The sequence below is a fragment of the Podospora bellae-mahoneyi genome (genome assembly GCF_035222275.1).
Source record: "Podospora bellae-mahoneyi strain CBS 112042 chromosome 1 map unlocalized CBS112042p_1, whole genome shotgun sequence".
NCBI lineage: Eukaryota > Fungi > Ascomycota > Sordariomycetes > Sordariales > Podosporaceae > Podospora > Podospora bellae-mahoneyi.
In genome coordinates, this window is record NW_026946359.1 from 4,343,736 (window position 1) to 4,369,642 (window position 25,907).

The following is a 25,907-nucleotide window of genomic DNA, read 5'->3' on the forward strand; positions in this document are numbered from 1 at the left end:
ACGGCAGCACTGAGGAGGGAAGAAGCCGCCTTCTCGACGACTGTTGGCACTCCACATCCGCGTTCGGGGCTCAGAGTGCCAGAGCTGCTGCAGACGCCTGGCAACAGTGGAGGAGGTAGCAAGCCGACCTCTTGGGAATTATTTGAGATGCAATGACAGGCTCTCTCCCGGTCCCCGGCAATACCCACCAGGAGGGGAATTCTGAGCAAACCACTCCTATCCGAACTTCACATCCCCGAGCTTTCCTGTGTTGGAACCATTTTGGCAGCAGCATAGCTCCACGTGTTCCTGCACCAACCCGGGTTACAGCAGTTAGCCAGATTTTCTCGAAGCTGAGATTAGACTCGCCCAAAACCCAACAGCATCTTCAGTATTTCCCTCGTCATTTTTGACATTTGGAGTCTCAGTTACTTCTAGGTACGCGGTTACATAGGGGGGTTCATCTGCTGGTTTGAGGTACCCGAGACCGGCTGGAATGTGTTCGGGTCCCTCCCCGGAAGCGGCTTGCTCTCCTTCCCTTCTGCAGTGACTGGCTGCTCTCTTCTGAGTGACGCCACAGAGGCCAGTGGCTTGCTTCCATTTCTTTGACCTTTTAGATCTAACCTGTTTCTTTGAGGTCTCGTGTGCTCATCGATCATGGCGGTTGATGCCTCACCTGGGCCCATATCCCGCCATAGATGCGTGCGCATGACTTGCCGCTCATAACTGCATTTAAAAGCAGCTCGCGATTAGCAACAGCCCGCGGCAAACCTGGATACTTTGGCTCTCGTTGTTGCCCAAGCCTGGCATAGGTCCCCCTAGCCTCAACGCGCATCATGGACAGGTGCAACGTCTTGTGGTTGGTCACCCTCCCTGCAGGGCTTTCGGGTAGCTGCATTAGCCCGCGACTGTTTGAACATCAGTCGTACAGCAAGGCACAGAATAGTGGCCCTTTCCACGCGCCCCTCATTATTTACCAGGCATGACTAAGACTCCACAAGGGTCTCACTCACACACCCTTCTCTACTTTTTGCATATTTCACTTCATCAAAAGATCCAAATGAAAAAACTGCCCTGGTCCAAAGAAGAATGATGAACAATATACACATCTCCTCTTATTCCCACTTCATCGTGAACGCCAGTGGTATCCATCTATCAAAGCCCTCCTTTCTACTAAGTCCACCCTTATCCTCTCCAGCATCATCATCTCTCCCACAACCCAAGAACAAACTCAACATCCCAAACGTACGCACCTCCATACCTCCCTATATCCCCCCCCAACCACGGTTGGCCCAAATAACATGCAACCACCCGCTCAATCATGACCCCAAGATTACCAGATCCAATCGCGAACTGTTCCGCCACTTTTTCCACCTCAGGTGACAAGGTTAGGTTGTCAACCAGAAATCTGATTCATCTTATTTTTTCTTTTCTGCAATCATGATTTTTTTTGGTCGAACGTGTCTCAGTCTCACACGCTTCCACCAAGCTCAGGCCACCAGTTCGTCCCCTCCCGGCCGCCGGGTTCAGATTCCATCCAAGTACGTTGCTGATATGTCAAGTTATCCCATCGTCATTTTTTCGCTCTTCTGGTTTTCTCTCCAGTGTGCTGTTTTGAACAACACTCCCTTGGGTGTGCCAAATATCGAGAAGTTGAGCCACGTGGAAAAAGATGAGAAAAAAAATATCTCACAGCCGGCAACGTTCCGGGGAAACCAATGAGCACGTTTTCCTCAGTGGCGGACTGGCCAACGTTCATGGGCCATGAGTTATGTGATTGACAATATGTATGATTATTCTTAGCAGGAACCACTCGGACTCTTTCCGACTACCTATCAGACCAAGGATCAGATGCTCCGTACCTTATTGAACAACAGCAGAGGTATCTCATAGAGTCAGTGTACCCAGCTTCTTGACATTTACATTATTGCTCCCATGGCTCCCGTGTTCGGTTTAGCCCATTTGTACTAGGACCTCGTCTATGAGGCCAGACAGCTCTCTATGTACTTACGATTCGCGATACACCCATTCAGAAGAAAACCTACCACCCCATAAGTATATCCCCATCCAATCCACCCAACCCAGCCGAATGTATATCTAAACAATGTATCTCCAAAGTACACAAAAACAACCAAGCCTGCACCTTATACTTGCTACTCACCGCCAAACCGCCACCATTACTGGCCAGATTGAGACTTTGATTGCCCCCTTATTGATGACTAGGTACTTCCCGCATTGGCCAAGCATCTCACAAGCCAATTTGCTCAGAGGACTGGTTTGGTGTAGAAGGCAACACGGCAGGTGTGGGTCCCAGTGGGGGGACTCTGACTGGCCCTGGGTTTTTCACGGGAGGGGTGAGGATTTGCTGCCTCGGGGAAGGCGACAAGGCGGCAACGGGAGGGAATATCGACACGCCTGGATTGCCAAAGCTCTGCGAAGGAGTGGCGATCCCGTTACCATTGGTCCCGTGGACACCGCGACGCTGAGGAGGAGGAGGCGAGTGCTTAGTGGGAGAGATACTCGATGGCGGCAAAGGTGATGACCGCCCGTCTGATCTGCTATCCTGGGACTGCGGAGGTCTGAACGTGTTGGTAATGTTCAATATAGGCGAGGCAGGTCGGCCTGGCTCTCCGATCGAAGCAAGTGTCTTTGTTGGTGGTGACGAAGGACGGTGCGATTCCTTTGTGGGGGAGATACCATTGCCGCTTTCGGGGAACACAGGAAGACTGCTATCGGAGGCGCCGGACACAGGATTACCACGGGACAGCTGAGCGTGCGGGAGCAGATTCGGACGTGGCGATGAAAATGGGTTGCTCCCCTGTGAATCTGGGAGTTTCGTCGTTGCGGGGCGGTCCCCATTTGCTTCGTCCAATGATGGTGCAGACGCCGGCTGCTCTGTCGATTCATCAACACCAGAGGAGGCCTTCAATGGCAGCTCCACAACCAGTCGGGCACGACCGTCAGCCTCGCCCGTGGTGTTTTCAGTTGGTGCGGAAGGTGGCGAGAAAGAGATCGGAGCTTCTTCCTGCTTATTCACCTTGAGCTTGATGAGAGGCCGCTGCTCAATTTCCTTTTCGCGCCGACGACAAGGTTCGCAAACAAAGTGAAAATCTTCCTCCTCAGCCTCCTTTTCATCGATGCCAAGACACTTGCTGTGCTGCCAGACATTACACCGCTCACAGGCAACACTGTGGGTTCCGTCGTCGATTTGTCCGTATGCGCCGCAAATGCAATCAAAAATCCAGTCCTCCTCTTCCTCTTCCAGCTCCTGCAAAGCCTTCTTGTTCCTCTCGATCTCGGCAATCCTTCGACGGTCTGACATACGGGCAGAGGCTGTGCTCTTGCTGTCCTCGGACAGCTGAGCCAACTCCTCCTCATGCTGAAGACGTCGAACCTCTCTCTCCTTCAGCCTGCGCTCTCTTGACATCAACCTGTGTTCTCTTTCGCGCTCGATCTTTGCCCGTTTCGTCTCCTCCTTGCGTCTAGCGGCCTCTTCCTCGCGTTGCCTCCGCTCTTCTTCGCGGACACGTTCTTCCTCTTTACGGTGTTCAAGCTTGCCAGCGATTCGACTCGACCTCTTAGCGTGCGCCATTTTCTCCAGGTTCAGAAGCTCCTTTTCTCGTTGTAGTTGTTTACGTCTTCTGGATTCTTCCTGTTGCTCGAGGATCGGCAGGAGATGAGCTTGAATCTGATTGCGGAGAATCTTCTCATTGGGGTCTTTGGTTTTCTCCAAGGATGAAATGAAGTCGCGGACCTCGCTCAAGGTGGCGGCCAAGCATTCCCATTTCATGCCTCCAAGCCCATCATCCTCTGGTTCGGCGGGCGCGCCAGCTTCAGAGGCCTCGTCTCCAGCATCCTCGGTATCGCTCGCGGCACCAGATGCTACGCGGCGCCGTTTGTTGGCACGTTTTGCTGCTTTCGCCTTCTTGGTGTTCTTCTTAGGTTTTGCTGGTGCCGCCGGCGCCTCCGACATGCGGTACAATCGGTTGTCGTCGAGCACGTAGTATGTTCGATCATGTCGATCCCATCCGTAGGGTTCAATCCGCTATAAAAGTATCAGCTCTCTGCCAAGCACCCATTGCACATCGTCTGAAAAAGCGTACCCAGTGCGTCTGATCTGTATCCTTTTGTTCCTCCGTCTTATCCCGCAGCTTCTCGGAGCTCATGATGATGAACTGCGTCATTTGTTGCAGAATACGAATCTGCGCGACCCGGCGCTTGTTAGTATGGGCAATTCATTGACTGTAGGGCTCCAAAACTGCTTCCCACGTACCTTGGTGAAAACATCAAAATCGGCAAATCGCAATGAAACCTCTGAATTGCCAAACGGGTTCTTCTCCGGCGCTTTGTTGAGATACTGTCGTCTCGTGTACTCGTCGAATAGATCGTGCCTGATGTAGAACGTGGTCAGCAGGCTTTCGAGGCAGTTGGCAGGTCGGCGTTAGAGATGGCATACGTTAGGCCACGGTGGGAGGAGAGGAACTTGAGGAAGCCCAGGCCAATGTTCTGCAAAGCCATGGACCCAGGCTTCAGACATTCTGCCTCCAAATCCTATAAGCGACCACAGTGTAAGCAAGGCGATGTCTCTTGCCAGGGTCGCAATATGCCCACCTCTATGTCCAAATTGTCGAGCTTCAGGGCTTTGCCAAATAACATCATGAACTGAACCAAGTTGGCGAATTGCCACATGTTCCTGATGCGAATGAGAAGGGAGTCCTGCGGCGGCTCTTGGGCATTTTCCGAGCTGACCTCGGGCAGCGCCCGTTTGCGCGTTGCTGGCATTGTTCGATCGGCCTGTTGCTTTTCCTGTTGCGCAAGCTGTGGTTTGCGGTGCAAGCGATCGAGGGAAGCGACTGGAACGAGTCTTGAAAGGGACGGTGTTTTGAAATTCAGCGGCTGTTCATGGCCTAGGCGAGTGTTGTTGCGAGTTGGTTCGCTGCGAATTTGTTGTAGTGCTGACTTTTTGAGATGGAGAGATTCGACGTTTCTTGCAAGGTGGAAAGCTACGCGCGTGAGCGACTCAAAAGACGCGACTTGGAATTGGGCCCCACTAAATTTTACTTTGGGCACTTCTTTGGTTGAGCCAAGCGCCCCGCTCAGTTCCAACTCATGCAGTCAGCAAGCATACTATGGATAGGTAGGGAATAATACTTCTTCGAGTTATAGTATTAAGTAGTATACAGGGGAAACAGGCTGTGCAAAGTGCAGTTGTTAACAGCCCAGTCCAACTGGAAGATCTCCCTCCATGTCCACGAGTACTTGGTATCTTCCTCCTCCCGTCATCTTTTTACAAGATATCTTCAGCTTTCAGCACATCCTTGGCTCTTCGGTAGTATCGCGACGTTTTCGGCATAGGGCAACACGCAACTCCCGAGCCGTTTCAGCTTGCGCAAAGTGGGGTGCTCCAATTGAGCCTTACGCACGTGAAGCCCGCACTGTGTTGCTCGCCAGCAGAATTGTGTGCACTACCCTATCCTCACAGTAAACTGTACTGTACGCTGGTTGGCCTTCAACTTGCCATCGCTGGATGGAAGCTGCCTCTCCTGGGCTGGGGCAGCAACCATTGTGTTTTGCGGCGTAGTCATCTGTCCTGACCTCCTCTGTAGACCCTCCCCCATACGTTCTTTCTTTTGACGATAATTAATTAATCACTCTTTTCTTGTTGCCTCTTGTTGACCTCTCGCAAGCCACCCCTTTCTCGTAGTGCCGCCAGCCAAACCAATACCCCCGTGCCCGTCCGGCGACACTTCAAACTCCACAAACAGAGCCTTAACGTCCAACCACCACGAGGCAAAAGCCAACTCGCACACACTCTTTGCATGGCATAGACATTAAGGCTTTCTTCGCATATCATGCCTGCTACGAGGCTTTAGTGGTCCATGTTACAGCAGTTCTAGCGCATTCGCGCGCCCACCTCTCATTTAGCTTGTCGAATTGACACCAAGCCACCACTCGGCACCATGAACGACAACACGCCGCATACCCCGCGGCGAACCTCGCACAATTCTATACCTCCTCCGCACTCGATACCTTTGCAGGAAATCCAGCGCTCGCCAGAAGGAATCAGCAATGGGCGTGGGGGAGGAGATGGTTTCGGCGCTGGAGGGTCTTACAATGGAGCTCAGGATGAAAATAACAGGCCGCCAGCATCGCCGGTTTCCATGTCGGCCAACCTTCCAGGTTTCTCATCTTATTGGGAGAACCCATATCCAACGGCACCCCACGATGCGGGCGGGACCGGCGGAAACCATTCCCCTATCGATCACTTGGGCCTTCAGTTTGCGCTGCCACCTGAGATAAGACAGCCATCGCCTTCTGCCTCACAGGGCTACATCACCTCGGCCGATGACCCGTACCAAATACCTCACCCTTATTATGACGAGCGAGCGGATACGGACTCCTTGGAGTCGGATAGAGTACCTCTGAAGCCATCGGCGCAACCCATCGGCCGTTTAGAGCCACCGGAAGGAGAAGCGACCCCCCGCCATAGCTTTCAGACCGTATCCGATCTTGGAAACACACCCTCTCGAGCACGAAGTACCCAGATGCTTGGGTTTGATTTGGAGCCGGGATTTTCAGCGGACAGGCATCGCAGCTATGGGGACAATCTCTCACCAGTGGACCGGGGGCAGCGGTCCCGAACTCAGTCTACCAGCGGCGCCTTGCATAGAGCAGGCTCTATCATGAGGGCCATGTCACAGCGTGTTGTCGCTATCAGTGGTGAAGGTGATTTAGTGGATCAAGCAACCAGGCGTGAACGCGAACGGTCTCGGTCGCGCTCCCGTTCACCTAGTGTTGACGGCCGCCGGCCGGGCCATGTGTCCGCACCAATGCTTGTCGATACCTCGTATCCCTCACAGTCGTTCCAAATACCAGCGGAAAAGGATTCGGGGGCCACCTATGTTCATTCTCAGCAGCCATCCTCGCCTATGCCTCGCCGGCGTGACCCTCTTCCAAACCCACTCAGGGGGAACTCACTTGGCATTTTCCCCAAGGACAATGCGCTCCGGGTATGGCTGTGCGATCTCCTGGTGAATCCATGGACAGAGCCCTTCATTTTGTTGCTGATTATTGCGCAAACAATTCTCTTGGCTGTTGAGTCGGCACCCGACGTTTTCGTCCCAGGAAATGAACGACCAGAGCGCTGGGGCACCACGCGGATAGACTGGGCCATATTTGCGCTGTTTATTATTTTCACACTCGAAATCATCGCCAGAATCATTGTTTCTGGCTTCATCGTTAACCCAGAGGAGTATGCTCCTCCCAAGACTAAGCGCCGAATTAAAGAACGGGTCGCCGAACAATATCGGGCCATATTTCGACCTCAGCGGCAGCGGTCCACCAGACAGCCAAAAAAGGAAGAGGAGTTTATGCCGACGTTTGCGAGGTCATTTACCATGATGCATGGCGTCGCGGCTGGTCAAGGCACCCTGGAGGAGCAACAGCGCCTTCTGCTTGCGCGCAGAGCGTTCTTAAGGCATGGCTTTAACCGGCTTGACTTCGTGGCAATAGTTTCCTTCTGGATATCGTTTGGGCTTGGTGTTGCTGGCTTGGAGAGCAAGCATTCCATTTACGTGTTTCGCATGCTCAGCTGTCTGCGCATCATCAGGCTTCTTGCCCTCACAAAAGGCAACCTTATCATCCTGAGGAGTCTGAAAAAGGCAGCGCCACTTCTTGTTAGGGTCTCTTTTTTGATGGGCTTCTTCTGGCTCATTTTTGCCATCATCGGGGTTCAGAGTTTCAAATCGAGCCTGAGCCGCCAGTGTACTTGGCTCAACCCTGAGGACCCAACGAACTTTGATATCGCCTACTCGCCAAGCATGTCCTTCTGCGGTGGTTATCTCAATGCCACTACAGGAAAGGCAGAGCCTTGGGTCTACTCCAACTCTCCGACAAGAAATCTATCGGAAGAGTTTCTCGTGAAGGGTGCTCAGAATTCCAAAGGCCATGTATGCCCGCGAGGGTCCATCTGTCTTCAACAAGACAACCCCTTCAACGGAACGGTCAACTTTGATGACATCGGACACTCTCTTGAGCTAGTGTTTGTGATCATGAGCGCGAACACCTTCAGCGACTTGATGTACTATACGGTCAGCTCCGACTTTTTACCTGCGGCACTGTTCTTTGGCGCTGGAATCATCATCATGATGCTCTGGATGACGAACTTGTTGATTGCCGTCATCACATCATCTTTCCAGGTCATTCGCGAGGAATCCAAGGCCAGCGCCTTTACGTCCGAGGACTCCTATTTCGCAGCACCTACGGATGCCGCTACGCGCCGACTTTCAGGATTGCAGCGCTTTGTGAAAAACACACAGTGGCTATGGGCATTTGTGATCACATTTGGGCTATTTGCCCAAGCCTTGCGGACGGCTTCCATGGATGCGATGCGTGAGAGATTTATCAACACAACAGAGGTCGTTGTAACCATCCTTTTGGCTATCGACATTGCCATACGTTTTGCTGCGGACCACCATCGGTTTCATCGCAGTCCTCGTAACCTCTTCGACCTATTCCTAGCCGTCGTCACTGTCATCATTCTCATCCCCCCCATCCGCAATTCAGGTCAGGTCTACAACTGGCTGACCATCTTCCAAATCCTGCGGGTGTATCGCGTTGTTCTCACCATACCAATGACGCGAGACTTGATTTACCTCGTCCTTGGAAATGTCACCGGTATCGGGAACTTGATGCTCTTCGTCTTTCTTATGACCTTCCTTATGGCCATTTTCGCATCACAGCTATTCCGTGGTCAAATCCCAGCCTTGGATTCAGATGACGAGTGGATCGGGATCCCCTTCAACACCATCTACAACTCCTTTCTGGGCATGTACCAAGTTCTGTCGAGTGAGGGCTGGACAGAAATTCTGTACAATGTCACCACGTACACGGTGAGCAAGAAGACGTCGTGGATCGGCGCCGTGTTCCTCATCGGCTGGTTCATCCTCTCGTACTTTATTCTCATCAACATGTTCATTGCTGTCATCCAGGAGAACTTCGATGTGGGAGAGGACATGAAGCGCCTTGAGCAAGTGAAGGCGTTTTTGCAACGGAGAGAGCTGGGCGGTTCGTCCAATCTGGCCTTGTCCAAAGTCTTTGGCTTCGGCCGGTCCAAGCACCGCTCAGACCCTCTTGATCAGGGCACGGGAATGATAGATATGTTGTTCAAAGAAGGGTTCGTTCGCGAATTTCTCGACGAAAGCTTGGACCCTTTGGAGACTACAGATGGCCAAGCACCACCTCGGGCAACAACCACATACAACGGTAATGTCAAACCAGGATTCCTCTCCGCCATATGGGGCCACTTGGTGACCAAGTTTACCAGCCGAGAGCCCAATCCATTCTACTCCAACATCCGCTTCGAGGCGGCCAACGCGACTTTGGATCCTGGCCAGCTCGCCCGCCAGGCTGTGAGCGCAACGGCGGCCCGGCGCAAAGCACAGCGGGAGTATCTGATGCGCCATCCAAATTACAATACGTCTCTGTTCATCTTCAAGCCACGAAATCCTATCCGCCGTCTCTGTCAGAAGATGGTGGGCCCGGGCCGCGGTACTGAGCGCTTTGAAGGTGTTCAGCCGAATAAGTACGCATGGTACACCTTCTCAGCCCTGATTTACGCTGCCATTGTTGCCATGGTCATTCTCGCTTGCATCACGACTCCCCTCTACCAGAAGGAATACTTTCAAGACAAGGACAAAACCAAGGTCAACTGGTTCGTGTGGTCAGATATGGCGTTTGCCATCGTGTTTACAGCCGAAGCGGGCATCAAAATCATTGCGGACGGCTTCATGTGGACTCCGAATGCGTACTTCCGCAGTACATGGGGCGCTATTGATGCCATCGTGTTGGTTACCCTGTGGATCAACGTCATCACGCTGTTTACCCAAAACGGAGAGGTATCCCGCGCCGTCGGTGCATTCAAGGCTCTCAGGGCGCTGCGATTATTGAATGTCAGCGATAGCGCCAGAGAAACGTTTCATTCGTTGCTCATTGTTGGGGGTTGGAAGATATTGAGTGTGAGTGTTCCTGTTTGTTCCCAGGCCATCATCTGACCAAACGCTGATTATTTCTTCCTTTAGGCTGCTTTTGTGTCCATATCGCTCTTGATTCCATTCGCAATCTACGGCCTGAATCTGTTCAACGGGAAGATGGTCTCTTGCAACGATGGGCAAGATATTATAAACCTCAGTGACTGTGTCGGCGAGTATTTCGCAACCCCGTTCAACAACGAATGGCCTATGCTTGCGCCCAGAGTGGCAGACAACCCCTTCTTCAATTTTGACGACTTTGGATCGTCCCTTTTTATTCTGTTTCAGATTGTCAGTCAAGAAGGGTGGACGGACGTCTCCTTTGCAGCACAGGCCATCACCGGCCAGGGACTTCAACCGTTAGGCGCGCCGCCATATCCGGCCGAGGGCAACGCGTTGTTCTTCGTCGTCTTCAACCTCATGGCCACCGTCTTTGTGCTCACCTTGTTCATTTCTGTCTTTATGCGAAACTACACGGAGCAAACCGGCGTCGCCTTCCTGACGGCCGAACAGCGCTCGTGGCTCGAGTTGAGGAAGCTCCTCAGACAAATCTCGCCTTCCAAAAATGCTTACGACGACAGCAAGAACAAGTGGAAGATCTGGTGTCATAAGCGCGCCATCGAGAAGCGAGGGAAATGGTATCTTGCCATCACGTCGGTTCTCGTTTTCCACCTTATCCTGCTGCTTTCGGAATTCTACAACGAGCCTGAGTGGTGGAGGTGGACCCGAGATGGTTTATTCTTGCTGTTCACGCTCATTTACATCGTCAACATCATCATTCGCATTGTCGGCCTTGGCTGGACGCGGTTCCGGCGGAGCTCATGGGACTTGTTCTCTCTGGTCGCGGTTACGGGCACTTTCGCCACGTCAATTCTCTTCCTCACGGACCAGATGCAGGACACGTACATTCAACTACATAAGTTCTTCTTGGTGGCGCTTGTTCTCCTGCTGATCCCCCGGAATGACGCACTAGACCAGCTTTTCAAGACGGCAGCTGCCAGTTTGACGACCATTGGCAGCCTTCTTGCTACGTGGCTGATCTTCTTCCTGGTGTTCGCTATAGCGCTGACGCAGACGTTCAGCCTTACCCGCTTTGGCAGCGGGGAGGATGGCAACATCAACTTGCGAACAGTACCTCACGCTCTGATCCTCCTCTTTAGGTTCAGTTGCGGCGAGGGCTGGAACGAAGTCATGGAGGATTTTGCACAGATCAAACCCCCGCTCTGCGTAGAGAGTCCTATTTTCTCTGAGAGCGATTGCGGTAGCACTGCTTGGGCTAGAACCCTGTTTGTTGCCTGGAACATCATTAGCATGTATCTCTTTGTCAGTTTGTTTGTGTCGCTGATTTATGAGAGTTTCTCGTATGTGTATCAGCGGACCAGCGGCTTAGCGGTGGTTGAGCGCGACGAGATTAGACGCTTCAAGGAGGCCTGGCGAAGTGTCGATCCACTAGGCACTGGATTCATCAGCAAGGAGGCTTTTCCCCGACTTTTAGGCGAGCTCTCTGGTGTGTTCGAGATGCGTATTTACGAGGCTGAGGACTCGGTCCGTAGCATTCTGGAAGACGTGCGTAAGGATAACGATGCGGCGAGCACCAGACACGCTTCTGTCGTCAGCAAGAGCCAGTACCAGACTGGTGTCGACCTGGCCAAGCTGAATGAGCGGCTGTCCAAGATTGATGTTCAAAAAGTGCGCGCACGCCGCCATCGTTTCAACATATTCTTCGAAGAGGTCATGGTGTCTGCTGACCCCGAGAGAGGTATCTCGTTCACGACGGTGCTGATGATTTTAGCACATTACAACATTATTAATGACAGCAAGAGTCTCAGGTAAGTTTTCTTCTTGCCCAAACCTGTCACAACAAATTGATGATACGCTAACACATTGTAACCTAGACTTGATGAGTTTCTGCGTCGAAAATTGCGCTTGCAGCGTGTCGAGGAAGAAGTCCGACGTCGTATCGTGCTAGGCTTCTTTGATATGCTGTACTATTCGCGACAGTTCAAGCGCCACATGCAATCGAAACAAAACGCGCGCATGACGGCTATCCCGCAGTTGGATGTGCCTGAGATTCTGGTGGACAACGAAGAGGAGCGGCGGGAACGTAATACGGTTGCGGGCGTACCAGAGGAGGCCGGTATCGGCACGCTTACAGAAGAGGGCGCCACTCTTCTCGCTGCGGCGGCAGCTGACAACAATGGGCGGGCGCGGAGCTGGTCTGGTCTTGGAGCGGATCTGTCGTCTTATGACACGTCCTACGGCCACCCGCTTGCTGGCCCACGGACATCAAAACCGTCTTCCTCGGGACACCAAGCTCAGCGCAGCGGGTTCAGCTTCGACCTCCCTGACCCGGCAGACGGCGCCCAGGATGACGAGGCCACCAGTCCGATAGGGAGACGGGGTAGCTCGGTGAGCCCAGCGGTGGTTAGGGACATGTTGGACGATTCTGTGTGGGTGGAGAGCATACGGAGAAGTGCCACGATGAGAAAGAGCGGTTGGGGACCGTCGGGGGGGTTCTAAGCTATAATGTCAAGCTTACTGGGTATGGAGTCAAAAGAGACGGTTGATCTATGGCGTTTGGGTGCGGGTTTATCTTGACCTCATGATTTCGACGATCAAGGGAGGAGCATTGTCATTTTTTAAAGCATTGGCGCACCAGGACCTGGGGGTTTGGATTGACGTCCTCACTACCGAAACATGTGCAGATGGAAAGTATTGCTAATATTTACGATGTAGAATAGGGAACAGCCTTTCAAGAATGGTGATAGATGGAGACAAACCAACGGCTCGCGTTCTATTTTGGAATGGAAACGTTTTCAGAAGAACAGGTTCGACCACAAAGACTTCAGGCGTGGCATGGTGCACATAATAATAGGGAGATCGTAAGGGGCTCAATCATGGCGCCACCATACCGGCTGATGCGATGATGGTCTTCAATGCAAGGTGAGCAGTTGTCCAAACCTGGCCCACAGCGAAACTGTTGGGAAAGGGAGGGAGGGCTATGGAAGGCCCAACCGAGAGCCATTATTTGCATATTTCCAGAAGCTTTCGAAGGTATCAAACGAAGATGGACACATTTGGTGTTTGTCAGAAATCCGTCTGAAGTAGAGAGTGGTGTGGCAAAGCGAGCTTCTGAAACAAGCCGTGCACGCCATTTTGTTAGCACAACACAGCAACGTCAAGTCCCTGAGGTGCAGGGTCGCTGAGCCAAGGCCCCCTAACACGGAGCCCGCGATGACCATGAGGTTCCGATGTTAGTGGGTGTCTTTCTTGGCTGGGGAAGCTCACCTGTAACGGACGATCACACGCAGAACAGGGGGTCGACTTACTGGGCCTGGTCCCACGACTGGTTACTCGATGTTGATATTAGGGTTTGCGTGCGATGATGCGGCAAAACTAACAGCAAGGCAGCGACCACGACGAAAGAAGCTATCGTCAAGCACTTGGGATGCGCTTGTTGACGGCTCTGATGGCTTCCCGGCGGCGACTTCCCGGCAAATACTACTCCTGCCTCGGCGAAAATGCCAGTGATTGTGCATGTTGTTTCACGCCCGATTTTGGATGTGGGGCTCACCTGTCGATTGTTTCATGGCTGACTTGGTTGGGAGTTACAGTCTTCTTGCCCGCTGTCATGTCTAGAACCTTGTGCTCTCAACTCTAGCAAGTCGAAGCTAGGCCTTGCTTTGCGGCCTCTTATCTCCGCGACGAGAATCCATTGTTGGGGATCCTCGGCTGCGCCAGATTGATGTGCAATTGAGCAGCATGTCTTCAAGGGCGATCGCATAAGAGTCATGGTGTTGAGTCTGGGTGAGCTCCCTTCTTAAGGGACACCCATCCCAGCAACGTGCATAACAGATGTTTTTGCAGTTCCTGTTACCCCCACTTTCGACTAATCCACTCCGGTTCTTGTCTATCCGTCCGAGCTAGGCTGTGCCTACTCCTGCATTGTTTTGTATCCTACCGTCCCCCCTGGCGGACTCCCCTTGCAACACCACTCAGATCCCTCACCTTTGCCCCTCAACATACAACATCAACTCCTGATTACTTAAAGTGAGCGGTTTCCCAGCTCGGCATCTTAAGAGAGAGTCTTTGTGTTTGTCCCCCTCGGCCTTCCCAAAACCGTTGCTAACTACCAAGAGGCAGTTTTGCCAAATCTTCTTCGTGATCTTCTAGATCGTCCCGTCTTTTAAGAAATCACAATAAATAAGCCTTTGGCTTCGCTCAACATTCGCTTTTGACAAGCCTTGCCTCATTCACTTCTTCAGGCTGTGCCTCCTCAACTTTATCTCAAACGACCTTTAAGACCACAACACCAACATTCTTTCTCATCCAACCTCACCAACCCTCCATTCTTCCACCGTCAAGATGCATTCCCCTTCCCGCTTCCAGACCATCGCGGCCCGCTTCTCGCCTCACAAGCTTCGCACCTCGTTCCGCCGGTCCTCCTCTGCTTCCACCTCTTCCCGTGCCAGCAGTGACCGGATGTCGTTCACATCACAAGCCAGCTCCCCAGTCGAGACAATCAACAGCATTGTGCTCCGCCAGAAATCGTTCGACCTGGACGGCGATGAGAAGGACCTGTTTGTCCTCGAGCCGAGACCGGCCGCCACGTTTTGCAGTCTTGAGGCTCGCATGTCGTCCTTTTAAGTTGGGGGAATGGCACACACGCGCGCACACACATACACACACACACACATGGTGTGGATTACACCAACACAGACACAACGCACGCACACAAATGAAACGATTCTTACGACGAAGACGCAACAACACACCACGCGGTACTGAGAAGTGGCAAGTTTAGTTTTATGAGCAAAACAAGGGGGAAAAAAGAGGTGGATAATGGTCTTCCAGTGCTGGAAACTCCGACATATACACAACATCTTTCATCCAGTCCTCTACATCACTTTTCACGACACTCATTTTTTATACGAAAGTTTTAGGGATTATGGTTTTTACGGGCGGACTGACACATACGGACGGATGATGCCGACAAAGATACCGGCCGGCGTTTTCCTTTGGGAGCAAGAGTCATGAAGAGATTTGTTTTATGGCTCAGACTATTGGTGGCTGATTTTTGGGATATATTTTGGGGTATCTTTTTCTGGAGCAAAGGCAATGCCATACCCCGTAGAAAAGGGGGCGGGTGGCTGCCGTGCATGTTTAATGCTTTTCTACGCTTGTGTGAGAAAGTTTGGTTCTGATATGGTTTTGTCAGACTAGCCTTCTTGCATCTTGTCTTGCGACAAACTTCAATCAAAAATCTGGCTTTTTTTTGCAGCCTTTGAAACTAGCACAACTCTTGGACCATTTCTCTCTCTCTCCTTTTGCTTGTGATCTTGGGTTTGATGCAATGGTTACCGTCGGCTATGTGAAGAGGAATGTTGTGCGCGCATGGACAGCAGCGGGATGCAGGTCAAGATGCGATGCATTGCAGATGCAAAACAGACTTCTCGTCTGAGCATGCAAGGCACCGATCGATCGTTCTGGGCTTGAGCTCTCGAACTCCTCATTGTTGCCACTGACTCGGTTCCTGTCTGAGGTTCCGGAAGCAAGCACAAATTTCGAAACACCGATGGGCACTTTTGGATTTTGGATAAGGGACGGAGATCGGAGACGGGGATTGGTCTCCCATTGCGGGGCCGGAGAACCCAACTGTAAAAGCCGATATAGGTATGTGGCCGGGCCTCTCCGCTCTGGCTTTGTCGCGCTTCACCGCAACGAAAAGTCTCCAAACCCTCTTCCGAGGAGGAGGTTGGTCTCGGCTTTGCGAAAGGGACGAAAAACGGACGTGCAGCGGACGAGATAAGATTTTGATCTAACTTGATCCAGGGCTTCCATGTGGGACCACCAAAAGGCCAGCGAACGAGACGTCTTTCTCGGCGCTTACACAATTCATCGTGTGTTGGGCCACTCAGAGTTGAGACTGCACATTTGAGCAAATCCAAGGAGACGGTGGAGGTTTTGTACAGCTGGCAATTCCACCCCCGTGTTCCCCGAACAGGGCGAGCAAATCCGGGGTGTTGCTCTCGCCTTGTTGCACCTGCGAGATGGGGGCCAGCATGTGCCTGGTGACCAGCTAGACGTACGTAAGTGGGAGCCGATGCAAGCGTGGGTCGGGCACCAAAGGGGGAGAATGTTCGAGGGCACCTCCCACAGGCAGATTAAGGTTGAACCACTGGCAGTGGCGGCAGGTAGGTAGGTGGTGCGGGTGCAGACACTGCCATGACATGTTCTTTCCCACCTTGATCGCATTCTGCATCAATCCTATTGGAGCCGGTTGAGACTAGACACGACACTGCTTCCTGTTTACTTAAGATCGATGGGAAACCCCGAACCACTGTCTATCATGACGCTCCTGGCCAGACACTCCCCTGGCTCTGCTGCTCTCACCTCACTGATCAAACATCTCCGCCGATCTGGCATCATCGACATCCTCATCTCTTGGAGAGCATCCACAGTTTACTGTATTGTCTCCCCGATATCAATTCTGAAAACAGTCCCACGGAATTCAGCCGCTCGTCTGATGAACACAGTCCGGAGGGTCTATCGCAGCAACAGATCAAAGATGGCAGGACCACAGACGAAACCTTTGCCAAAGGGCCGGCAATCCTACACTGCTCGTGAAACAACACCAATGTCGACGACAACAAAAGGAAGGATGATAGATTCCAGGGTGATGAAGCGGCAAAGCCAAACTACCATGGCGAAGAGACACAAAGTGTCAGTTGTAGCATCACATTACAGTCCGCATCCAAGACACAAAAGTAAGCACTTCTTTCAGATCTCACTTTTGCAGCTTGAAAAAGCATTGTTTTCTGTCTCTTTTCATCGGTGTTTTGGCTCTTCATCAGTGTGAGCTGTGCCTTTGGTTTACTGTTTCTCTGGTTTTCGTCCGAGCTATTATGTTGCTCTCTGCGTCAACGAAGCCTTGCAGGCTGGAAGAGCAACTTGTTCACGTGTGGACCTTCCAGCGGCGACAAGTGAATAGAATGGTTCTCTCTAGTACTATTGTTTGTTCAAGTGAATAGCCCTCAGTCACGCCAAACCTCTGCCTTTTCAGTCCTCCCACTTTTTCACCCATCAAGTTTCGCCGGAACTGTCACTAACGAAGGACCATCGAAAATACAGATCTCGAGGATTTCCTCATAACCAAGATCTTCCCAGACATGTATTTAGGCAACTTCGTGAACATCCTTCAGTTCAACCACCAGGGAGTCGCAGCCCAGGGCTCTTCTGATTCTGAACCCAAGACCCAGCTATCGTCTCGACGCGCCAACCCTTGCTCGTTCCGCACGCTTCTCAATGACGGCGCTTCATCTTGCGATTCTCTCAGCAGCAGCACCTTTGAGGAGTTGGACAGTGGAGACATTCGATTTGACGACTCCGAGTGTATCTCCATCGGCCGCACCCTAGGGAACGTCCCAAACCATCAGTTGCAGAAGCGTGTGGACAGCGGCATTGTTCTTGAGACGCAAGGTTGTAATCTTTACTCAGTTCCCGCGGACCTTCTTGCGCCGGAAAATGAGCAATGTGACGAAACCATGGGCGACTATAGCTGTATTGAGCAAGACATCGACATGGCGATCTGTTCACCCATCTTCACTACACAAGACCACACGTTCAAGCGATCATTCAGCGCAAACGAGTTCCCGGCCGCCAGTAACCTGTCAGGCGTTTCAGAATCCGACAAGCAGGTGTTTGGCTCAATGGAGGCAATGAACATGCCATTCTCCTTGAACGAACCCGTTTTGAGAAGATACAAAAGATTCCCTTTCCGCGACCACGATGCCGCCAAGGACGATGAAGACGATGACATGTCCATCATTTCCGACTTCTCGCTCATTCCCAGCTACCCCCCTGGCGGAATCGACCAACAGTACAAAGTCAAAGTCAAAGTCGGCCGGGCAACCTTTAAGCGACTTCTCAAGATCCAGGCGAAGGTTGCCACCAAGACTGTTCGCCATATCAAGCGATCCTGTCGCGAGGCCATGGGGCAGGCTTTTGACCATTCCAGCCCCGTCTATAAACCGGCTACCTGTGTCCGTGTTGGGGGTGCCTGTTAAGCTGAGGAGAAATACAGCAGCTGTTGATATACAATAAATTTTGGAGTTTGTTATTCCACAAGAGTCACTCGCTATTTATCACCCACCTCATTTTTGGACTCACCACACCTATCACCCAGCACCAAGACCTGAATGCGACTGCTCGGCACAATACAGTACCAACCGAGATCCCGACATCATGATATCACAGCATGTCACAGTCAAGGACTACGCGCAAGGGATGGCAGATCCGTCAAGTAGAGCACCATGAAGAAGCAAGTGTATCATCCACAGGCTTTTTTGCCTCGTTTTCCGGTTTGACAATGGCACTGGTTTCTCGCCAGCATCACCACAGTCAAGATGCCAGATACTGGACCCCCGACAGCTGTGGCCTTTACCGAGGAGGATCCTACGATATCCAAACCGTACAAGACAGAAGAGCGCAATGGATCAAGCACCGGCTATTTTGCAAGGAGCGAAGGAACGGCATGGGAGGGGGAATTGGCATGAAGAGGGACAAAAAGCGAATTTGGGAGACTCGCAAGGAGAGGAAACTTTCGGGCGGAGAATGGGAGTGAGGTTGGAGAGTAGAGGGAGGGAGGGAGAGCTACAACAGCAATCAAACGGTACTCTGCTTCACAAAGGGAACAACCCCAGCGGTCATTCTACATCCTCTCGCTGCTCGCTTTTCCTTCGCGGTTCGATTCGTTTTTCTCTTTTGTGTTATTGCGCAGCATCCCTTTGGGAATGGGTTTTACCACTTGGGCATCGGTTATCGGAGTTTGGTCGGGCTGGGTTGGGTTGGGCACGGAAAAATACATTTGATACCCCCTTGTTGATATTCTAGAGAATTCACCTGCTTTTCTTTTTTGCTTTTACCCCTGGTTTTGCACGTTGTGTTTTTGCCATTTGATAGGCTATTTTTTTTATTCTTTTCTTTTTTGGCGGGGGCAGCACTGGATGGTTGTGACGGTATGGCACCTCAGGCAGCTAAACATATTCTGATGTTGAATAGTGACCATAGGCATAATAGTAATACATTGACGATTTAAGTTGTGATGAAGGCCATCTTGCTTTGGGTGCTGCATGTCAACCCACCCCACGTCTGCTGTTAAAGAACAAGACAACCTCCTGTCTCACAGAATGTCCAGTTCGATCATCACAAGTAAACTTTAGGTTGTTGCGGCTTCATGATACTGACTGGCCTGCACCCCTTCACAGCATCGCGGTATTCCTCAGTGTTCGTAACTCTCCCTCTCTTCTCTGTGATCTATCTCTGTACACATATACATACACTTCACCCAGCCCCCTCTTGCCACATCATCATTAACCCTGTCTGCCTTCACAAAAACAACAGAAACACACAGAAACACAACAAACACAATCCCCAAAAACACCAATGTACAATGCAATGCTTTCATTCCCGATGCTGCCGTCCAGAAACCCATCATCGCCTACAAGTAAACCGACAGACAGACAGATACTATATGTACACGATTTTTTTACCCCCTCACCAACCCCCCGTTGCGGCCTCTCCACTTTCCTATCCCTTCTTTCCTGTACCTGTGTGAAAGATATGTGTACCCTTTCTTCCTTTCCTTCCTTCTTCCCAATAAGTCTGCTCCTTTTCTCCGCCCGTTTCCCCTGCTGTCTCAAATCTTGTCCGGAACCGCTTCCAATGTGCCATTAACATGCAACGATAGAAGCAACCGGGGCGAGAGCGAGAGACCCCATCCCAATCTCCGGTTCTAATCGGTGTCGTTGCTGTCCCCCTGAACAGAACAACGACGAGATTCCAGCGATAGCAAAGCTGAGGGGTGAAAGAACAAAGTCATGGTACAAAAATCATGACAACGAGCAAACTAGGTAATAAAATAAACCAGACCCGAAACACCATCTCGTCTGCCCCATGACACCGGGCGCCGCCGCGATAAAAATCGACTTTGTGACAAAAAATAAGAACAATGAACAAAAACCCTGCCCATGCCGTATGAAAAAGAAGTAAAGACGCCCGGCTTTGATACTGAAAGACGCCTCCGCCAATTAACCTTCAGTGGATATCCGTGATGATGAAGTGACGATAGCAAAAACACCCAGGCCTGTCGTGGCCGGGTGTCCAAAAAATCCAGATGCCGAACATGGAACCATGATCTATAGCTAATCATGACGTGTCGTCAATGCGCCGAATCCAACCACAGAGTGGTATCCTGAGACTGTACAAGACTGGACATCAGAGGTTTAGAAGGGCCAACAGTTAGGCATCGTCCGAGATTTGGTCGACCGTTAACCCAAGGTTTTGGATCCCAAGCAGACCGGCCTGCTTCTTACCCCAAGCGCGAGTCACGATGGATGCTATGCGCAAAGTCAGCATGTGCTTCAACAGAGCATGAAATGATTGGACACTCACCCTTGAGGAACTTCTTGCTCGCGTATTTCTTGAAGAACGCCTCATGGCAGACGGGGCGGGCCAGGTAGTCCACCATCAAGCGATAAACGGGGTCAATTTCCGCCTCAGTGTAGCCGGCATAGTAGGCCAATGTCTCGTCCTACAATTGAGTCAGTTAGATGTATACACGATCGCAAAGTCCTAAGGGAGGCTTACCCATTCTCCACGGTTCAGGCACATGCGCGCGCAGTACATAGCAGCGGCGGCAATATGGCTGGGGCGGTACGCCATGAACCGATGGTCCAGCAAGCTGATCTCCATAAGATACTTGCCAAGAGTGCGGGAGTGGATGTCGTAGTTGTCAGCCTTGGAAATGCGACGGAGGAAGTTCATTGGGTTGGGGTAGCTGAGGTCGTAGTTGAGGGTTTGCAGAACGAATCTCTCGGCACTCAAGATCTCGGCCTCGCTGAATCCGTCGTCGGCGACGTGACGGAAGTTGGCAATGTGGGGTGAGAGAACCTCCTCGTACTTGGAAGCGATGAACATGGCGGTAATGCCAACGAGCTGAAGACGGTCGAGCTGCACAACCTTTTCGGACAGGAAGCGGTCGATGATGTTGACGGCAAGGAAGAGGGTCTCGGGCAGGAGATGGAAGCGAGTGTGAACCTCAACAAGCCAGTCGATCAAGATGCCGCGCGTCTTCCACTCCAAATCATCCTGGTGGTCCATGTAGTGGGGGTTGGGGACCGAGTTGCATTCCAGATCGCGCAGGTACTCAAAAATGTCGTTAGCATATTCGGCGACCATGAGCGGGTCATCGTAGTCCTCGCGGTCGAGATCCTCGACACCTTCGGGGAAGACATGCTCGGCAGGTTCCGCAGCAACGGGCGCGGGGATAGCCTCCTTGCGGCGGAGATCCTCCTCGATGTTGGAGCTCTTGACGCGGAAAGACTCCTCAACCTTGGTCTTCTTCTCAGCCTCGAGCGTGTGCACCTTCTTGGGGGCTGGCTCGCTCTCCTCTGTAACACGCTCCTTCATCGCAGCGCTGGCTCCAGCAGATGTGACCTTCCTCTTCAAGGGACCAATGGCGCCGGCACCAGTTTTCGAGACGACTTTCGTGTTGTTGGCTTTCTCCTTGAGAGGAACAGCAGCTGAGCGAGCTGTCGCAGTTGTTCTCTTCTGAACGCCAGCGGTGGCCTTGGGAGCGAGAGCAGCCTTTGCTGGCTTCTTGGCCTCGGCAGCATCGCCCTTCGTCGCATTAGTGACATCACCCAAAGCATTACGCTTCCGCGTGGGGTTGGCGGCGACAGTGGTCTTCTTGGACTGCAATCCCTTGGAGGCCAGCTCGTCCACCTTCAAGGTAGCGGCCTTGGCACGAGTAAGACGCGTCGTATCAGTGCTGTTCTCGTCGTTTTCGTTCGCTACCGAACGAAGGTTTCTTGTCCTCTAATGATGATGTTAGGATGAGGTCATGGCATGAACAGGATGCGGTAGTACTCACAACCATCTTGGCTGATATGATCCGAAATAAGTCAATCGAATGTTAGGTAGAGCTGGATGCAAAGAGTCAGTCGGTCGGTTCCCAACGGGTCGGCACAAGCAAATGGACAAGTGAGGAAGAGGTCGAGCACAGCAGTGGGAATTGGATTGGCGTACAGTGGTCCCTTAAATGACGCGACAAATAGGAAAGGGCAGAGTATGTGTGTGTGTGTGGGTGGGTGGGTGGGTGAATGAGTGGGACTGAAAGTAAACAAAAGGAAGGGCGAGGCTTACCAAAGATGCTGGGGATAACGAACAACACGGGCAGGCGGCGTGTCTTCTGGTGGATATGCCTAGGAAAATCGGGAGCCGTGGTGACGGGGGCCCAGTCGTTGATTTGCTGTCGGAGTTGAGAGTCGAGATCACGGATTGGCGACGCGTTCCTGGGTCAAAAGGAGAACGCTCGAGTTGATCACGACGACAGACAGCCTGCCACGGTCGATGGCGGTGCCAATGGTGGAAGCGTTGCTGGGTAGTGGGTGGAGGTCTTTGGGTATGGGAAAGAGAGGATGTTGACAGAGCTGTCTTGTTTTTAAGAACTTGAATGTGGAGGTTTATGGCAGAGTGGGACCTCCAGGGTTCGCGAGCCCAAATCAGAACGCGGTCGTAGCAGAGTCAAAGGGACGCGCTGTCCTGCACTGAGCCAGCGGCTGCCGGAGCAACAGCGGTCAGAAAACGGCCTGATTGGCTGCGGCCACTGAGACGCGCGAGAGCAAGTCCTTGGCGCCCCACCATGACTTTCCCTCAACCCTGTCAATCCAGGGTTATGTATGTCTCTGTCGCGGGAGGGGCATCCCACTTTGATCCAGCTGTCTGCGCATCGCAAGGGCGAACGCGCCGACCCACTTCCCGCTGCACAAGCCAGCAGAATTAGCCACAGAGCCACACAAACCAAGCCACATTTTCCGCCAAGCATCGAGCTTCCCACGCAAAAATCCCAGCATCTCGGGTGGTTATTTGAAGGCTAGGTATATAGAGATCCCCCGACGAGCTCCCCCGACACCTCGCAGCCCATTGGCTGCTTCCAGTCTTTCCAAGGCCCATACGGAGTCTTTTCAATGTCCCGGCTTTGACTCCAGATCTCGACCTGCTTTCGCCTTGCGAACACCCCCCCGAGCTCCCCCGCCGAGCCCTATCCAGGACAAATCTATACCATACCTAATGTTGCGATTACAATTTCGGCCTTTGGCCGCCGGTGTGTCCGCCTTCTGTCAGAGCAGCCTCCGACTGGCTGCCCTGAGGGGATATGCGACCCAAGTAAGGAGCAACCACGACAGCGATGCCTCGACAGCCCTCTCCGGTGCTAGCTCGCAAGCCGATTACGAGCCTGTAAAGATGCGAACATACAAGCCAAGGACACCCGGTCTTCGTCATCTCAAACGTCCGATCAACGATCATCTCTGGAAGGGGAGGCCGTATTTGCCTCTGACCTTCCCCAAGAAGGGGCACGGCAAAGGCGGTAGAAATAACCAGGGTGTTATCACAGTTAGACATCATGGAGGTGGTCACAAGCGGAGGATTCGTACTGTCGATTTTGAGAGATGGGCACCTGGGCCACACCTTGTTGAGCGCATTGAATACGACCCCGGCCGGAGTGCGCACATTGCCCTGCTGACACGCAAGGCAAACGGCAAGAAGACTTACATTGTGGCGGCGGAAGGCATGAGGGCTGGAGACGTCGTTCACAGCTACCGGCAGGGTATCCCCAAGGACCTCCTCGACAGCATGGGTGGTGTTATCGATCCAGGTGTGTTGGCTTCCAAAACGGCGTGGAGGGGCAATTGCTTGCCAATGCACATGATTCCTGTTGGAACCAATGTATTCAATGTTGGCTCCCAGGCGAAGGGTGGTGCTGTGTTCTGCCGCAGCGCCGGCACCTATGCCACAGTCATCTCGAAGGAGGAAGAGACTCGCGAAGACGGCAGCAAGGTCGTGACGGGTAGATTCGTCGTTGTCCGGTTACAAAGTGGTGAAATTCGCAGGGTCAGCAAGGATGCTTGCGCCACGATTGGTGTTGCTAGCAACGTGATGCATCACTACAGACAGCTGGGCAAGGCCGGAAGAAAACGTTGGCTGAATATCAGGCCGACAGTTCGTGGTTTGGCCATGAACGCATGTAAGCAGCACCTCTCCCCCCAAGGCAATCTTGTCCCGTCAGCGTGATCACTAACATTCAGGCCAGTCGAACATCCCCACGGTGGCGGTCGTGGTAAGTCGAAGGGTAACAGAATTCCCACAAGTCCCTGGGGTACACCATCCAAGGGTGGTTTCAAGACCCGCCGGAAGGGCAACATCAACAAATGGGTGGTCACTCCCCGTGTCCGGAACATGGGCAAGCGGAGAGACAAGAAGACTGCCTAATCCCTCGCCGCGAAACGGCTCTTGTACATTATGTAGATCAGCAACATGTATTCTTCATGAGAAACTGGGAGTGCATGTGCAGTGCTGCACCGTCTGTCCAACGTCACCCCCCTCATGAGATCACACCCAAGCAGGCAGCCTGGATGGCCTGGACGATTGGTTGATCTCAACTACCGGCCTTAGCTCGTACGGCCAGACCAGGCGCCAAACACAGGAAACTTTGGAGACCCATGACAGAGGGGCAGGAAACAAGACGAGAAGATTCGACGTCTTGTCTAGAATGTAAAAACGCAATCGCTGTCGAGCCGCGTGAGAGACTTCCGAAAAGGGTCATTGATATCAATAGTGGGGTAGAGTGTTGCATGCCCACACTGCAAAGGAGGGGACAATTTCAGGTGGCTAACGATAGGACTATGCCTTATGTAGACGGTCTGCCTCGTATGATATAGCCTATAGAGGCTGAGGATCTGAATGTGGTTAGGAAAATGTCCTGGGGTGGTAGTCCCTCAGGTGCTTGTGCTCGTAAAGATCACATCAGACGACTTAATGTAGCTCCGCAGCCCAACTATAACGGACGAGAAGCTAAGTAGTCTAAAATAAAATTTCCCAGAACTTTAATTCTACGTCGTACCTAAAAAATTTATTTCACACCTAAATTTGTACTTTACTTCTACTTGAATCTCGCACTGCTCTTTTTACTTGCTATTTACTATTGTTTAATATCATTACTATCTTAATTTCTGTGTAATTATAATTTATTATTATATAAATTATATTTAATTAATTAATAATAGTTTCTAAAATCATTGTTACTTTTGAAAATATGTTATTTATATTTAATACTAATTATATATGAGTAAATATATTGAATTATTTATTTAATTTATATATCATTAGTAATAATAATAAAATAACAATATGGAAAAATGGTAACGATAATATTAGTAATGGATTAAGTAATACTATATTTCTTAATTTAATTATAAGTTCCTAAAAAATGTGATGCTTTATAGATTATTTTACCTAAAAGCTCTAACATAGAAAATATTTGATAGTGTCACAACCCTGGTACAGGATGGGTTGTGGGGCCACGGGAGCAGAGGCTAATCGGAAGAACGTATAAGAGAGCTAATCACAGTAAAGGACGACTAATCAGTACGCTCAGGGCACTAAGCAGACCAAGCAGTCGTGATTAGTATGCTAAGGGCACTAAGCAGAAGTAAATATAGCTTAGCATAAGGTTTATATATACGGAGGAACTGGCTAATATAGATAGACAGTTCCGTAGTATATAATATAAGTTACAATCGTAGTATTTTAATTATTGTAATTAAGATAAGCTAATTATTATATACTATTAAACTATACTGAATTAAGATTATTCAGAAATACCTTTAACTAATATCCCTTTTAGAGGTTCTAAATAGAGGTTCGTTATATATTATATACTTACTTTAATTTTATTACGGATAAATTAAAGGCGTTTTTTATTACTATAGCCGGACCTAAAAATATTTAGATAGGAAGCGTCCTACCTAGCCCGGGTAGCGAGGGACCTTCTGCTAATAC

General features: G+C 51.4%; 6 protein-coding genes across 6 annotated transcripts; 4 read left to right on the forward strand and 2 right to left on the reverse strand.

Annotated features, from left to right (window-relative positions):
- Window positions 1–1,810: 1,810 nt before the first annotated feature.
- Window positions 1,811–5,321, reverse strand: QC761_113930 (uncharacterized protein). The gene is made up of 5 exons (XM_062874675.1): window positions 4,591–5,321; window positions 4,436–4,530; window positions 4,253–4,370; window positions 4,083–4,181; window positions 1,811–4,024 (listed from the first exon to the last, which is right to left on the reverse strand). The coding sequence occupies exons 1-5, from the start codon at window positions 4,759–4,761 to the stop codon at window positions 2,228–2,230; spliced, it is 2,280 nt and encodes a 759-aa protein (XP_062737749.1). The 5' UTR covers window positions 4,762–5,321; the 3' UTR covers window positions 1,811–2,227.
- On the forward strand, window positions 5,168–12,974 carry CCH1 (calcium channel protein). Its single transcript, XM_062874674.1, has 3 exons — window positions 5,168–9,995; window positions 10,059–11,836; window positions 11,903–12,974. The coding sequence occupies exons 1-3, from the start codon at window positions 5,940–5,942 to the stop codon at window positions 12,525–12,527; spliced, it is 6,459 nt and encodes a 2,152-aa protein (XP_062737750.1). The 5' UTR covers window positions 5,168–5,939; the 3' UTR covers window positions 12,528–12,974.
- Window positions 12,975–14,372: 1,398 nt separating this feature from the next.
- QC761_113918 (uncharacterized protein) lies at window positions 14,373–14,654 on the forward strand (the record flags this gene model as incomplete). Its single annotated transcript, XM_062874673.1, has 1 exon — window positions 14,373–14,654. The coding sequence occupies one exon, from the start codon at window positions 14,373–14,375 to the stop codon at window positions 14,652–14,654; it is 282 nt and encodes a 93-aa protein (XP_062737751.1).
- A 1,675-nt stretch (window positions 14,655–16,329) lies between these two features.
- On the forward strand, window positions 16,330–19,115 carry QC761_113915 (uncharacterized protein; the record flags this gene model as incomplete). The annotated part of the gene is made up of 2 exons (XM_062874672.1): window positions 16,330–16,774; window positions 17,139–19,115. 2 exons carry the CDS (start codon window positions 16,330–16,332, stop codon window positions 18,071–18,073), a joined length of 1,380 nt encoding a protein of 459 aa, XP_062737752.1. The 3' UTR covers window positions 18,074–19,115.
- Window positions 19,116–19,454: 339 nt separating this feature from the next.
- CLB2 (G2/mitotic-specific cyclin) lies at window positions 19,455–24,848 on the reverse strand. Its single transcript, XM_062874671.1, has 5 exons — window positions 22,212–24,848; window positions 21,940–21,991; window positions 20,655–21,884; window positions 20,460–20,598; window positions 19,455–20,404 (listed from the first exon to the last, which is right to left on the reverse strand). Exons 2-5 carry the CDS (start codon window positions 21,943–21,945, stop codon window positions 20,307–20,309), a joined length of 1,473 nt encoding a protein of 490 aa, XP_062737753.1. The 5' UTR covers window positions 21,946–21,991; window positions 22,212–24,848; the 3' UTR covers window positions 19,455–20,306.
- Window positions 22,747–24,372, forward strand: RML2 (mitochondrial 54S ribosomal protein rml2). The gene is made up of 2 exons (XM_062874670.1): window positions 22,747–24,093; window positions 24,160–24,372. The coding sequence occupies exons 1-2, from the start codon at window positions 23,139–23,141 to the stop codon at window positions 24,336–24,338; spliced, it is 1,134 nt and encodes a 377-aa protein (XP_062737754.1). The 5' UTR covers window positions 22,747–23,138; the 3' UTR covers window positions 24,339–24,372.
- Window positions 24,849–25,907: the final 1,059 nt, after the last annotated feature.

What these genes read in the sequence shown, in the direction of transcription:
- RML2 (XM_062874670.1), top strand. Translation starts at nt 23,139, where the DNA reads ATGTTGCGATTACAATTTCGGCCTTTGGCCGCCGGTGTGTCCGCCTTC. An exon ending in TGGTTTGGCCATGAACGCAT is followed by an intron (nt 24,094 to 24,159) that starts GTAAGCAGCACC and finishes CATTCAGGCCAG; the next exon opens with TCGAACATCCCCACGGTGGC.
- QC761_113930 (XM_062874675.1), bottom strand. Translation starts at nt 4,761, where the DNA reads ATGCCAGCAACGCGCAAACGGGCGCTGCCCGAGGTCAGCTCGGAAAAT. An exon ending in TCGACAATTTGGACATAGAG is followed by an intron (nt 4,531 to 4,590) that starts GTGGGCATATTG and finishes GGTCGCTTATAG; the next exon opens with GATTTGGAGGCAGAATGTCT. An exon ending in TCCTCCCACCGTGGCCTAAC is followed by an intron (nt 4,371 to 4,435) that starts GTATGCCATCTC and finishes GTTCTACATCAG; the next exon opens with GCACGATCTATTCGACGAGT.
- CLB2 (XM_062874671.1), bottom strand. An exon ending in GCCTGAACCGTGGAGAATGG is followed by an intron (nt 20,599 to 20,654) that starts GTAAGCCTCCCT and finishes ACTCAATTGTAG; the next exon opens with GACGAGACATTGGCCTACTA. An exon ending in GAGCAAGAAGTTCCTCAAGG is followed by an intron (nt 20,405 to 20,459) that starts GTGAGTGTCCAA and finishes CTTTGCGCATAG; the next exon opens with CATCCATCGTGACTCGCGCT.
- CCH1 (XM_062874674.1), top strand. Translation starts at nt 5,940, where the DNA reads ATGAACGACAACACGCCGCATACCCCGCGGCGAACCTCGCACAATTCT. An exon ending in GGGGTTGGAAGATATTGAGT is followed by an intron (nt 9,996 to 10,058) that starts GTGAGTGTTCCT and finishes TTCTTCCTTTAG; the next exon opens with GCTGCTTTTGTGTCCATATC. An exon ending in AATGACAGCAAGAGTCTCAG is followed by an intron (nt 11,837 to 11,902) that starts GTAAGTTTTCTT and finishes ATTGTAACCTAG; the next exon opens with ACTTGATGAGTTTCTGCGTC.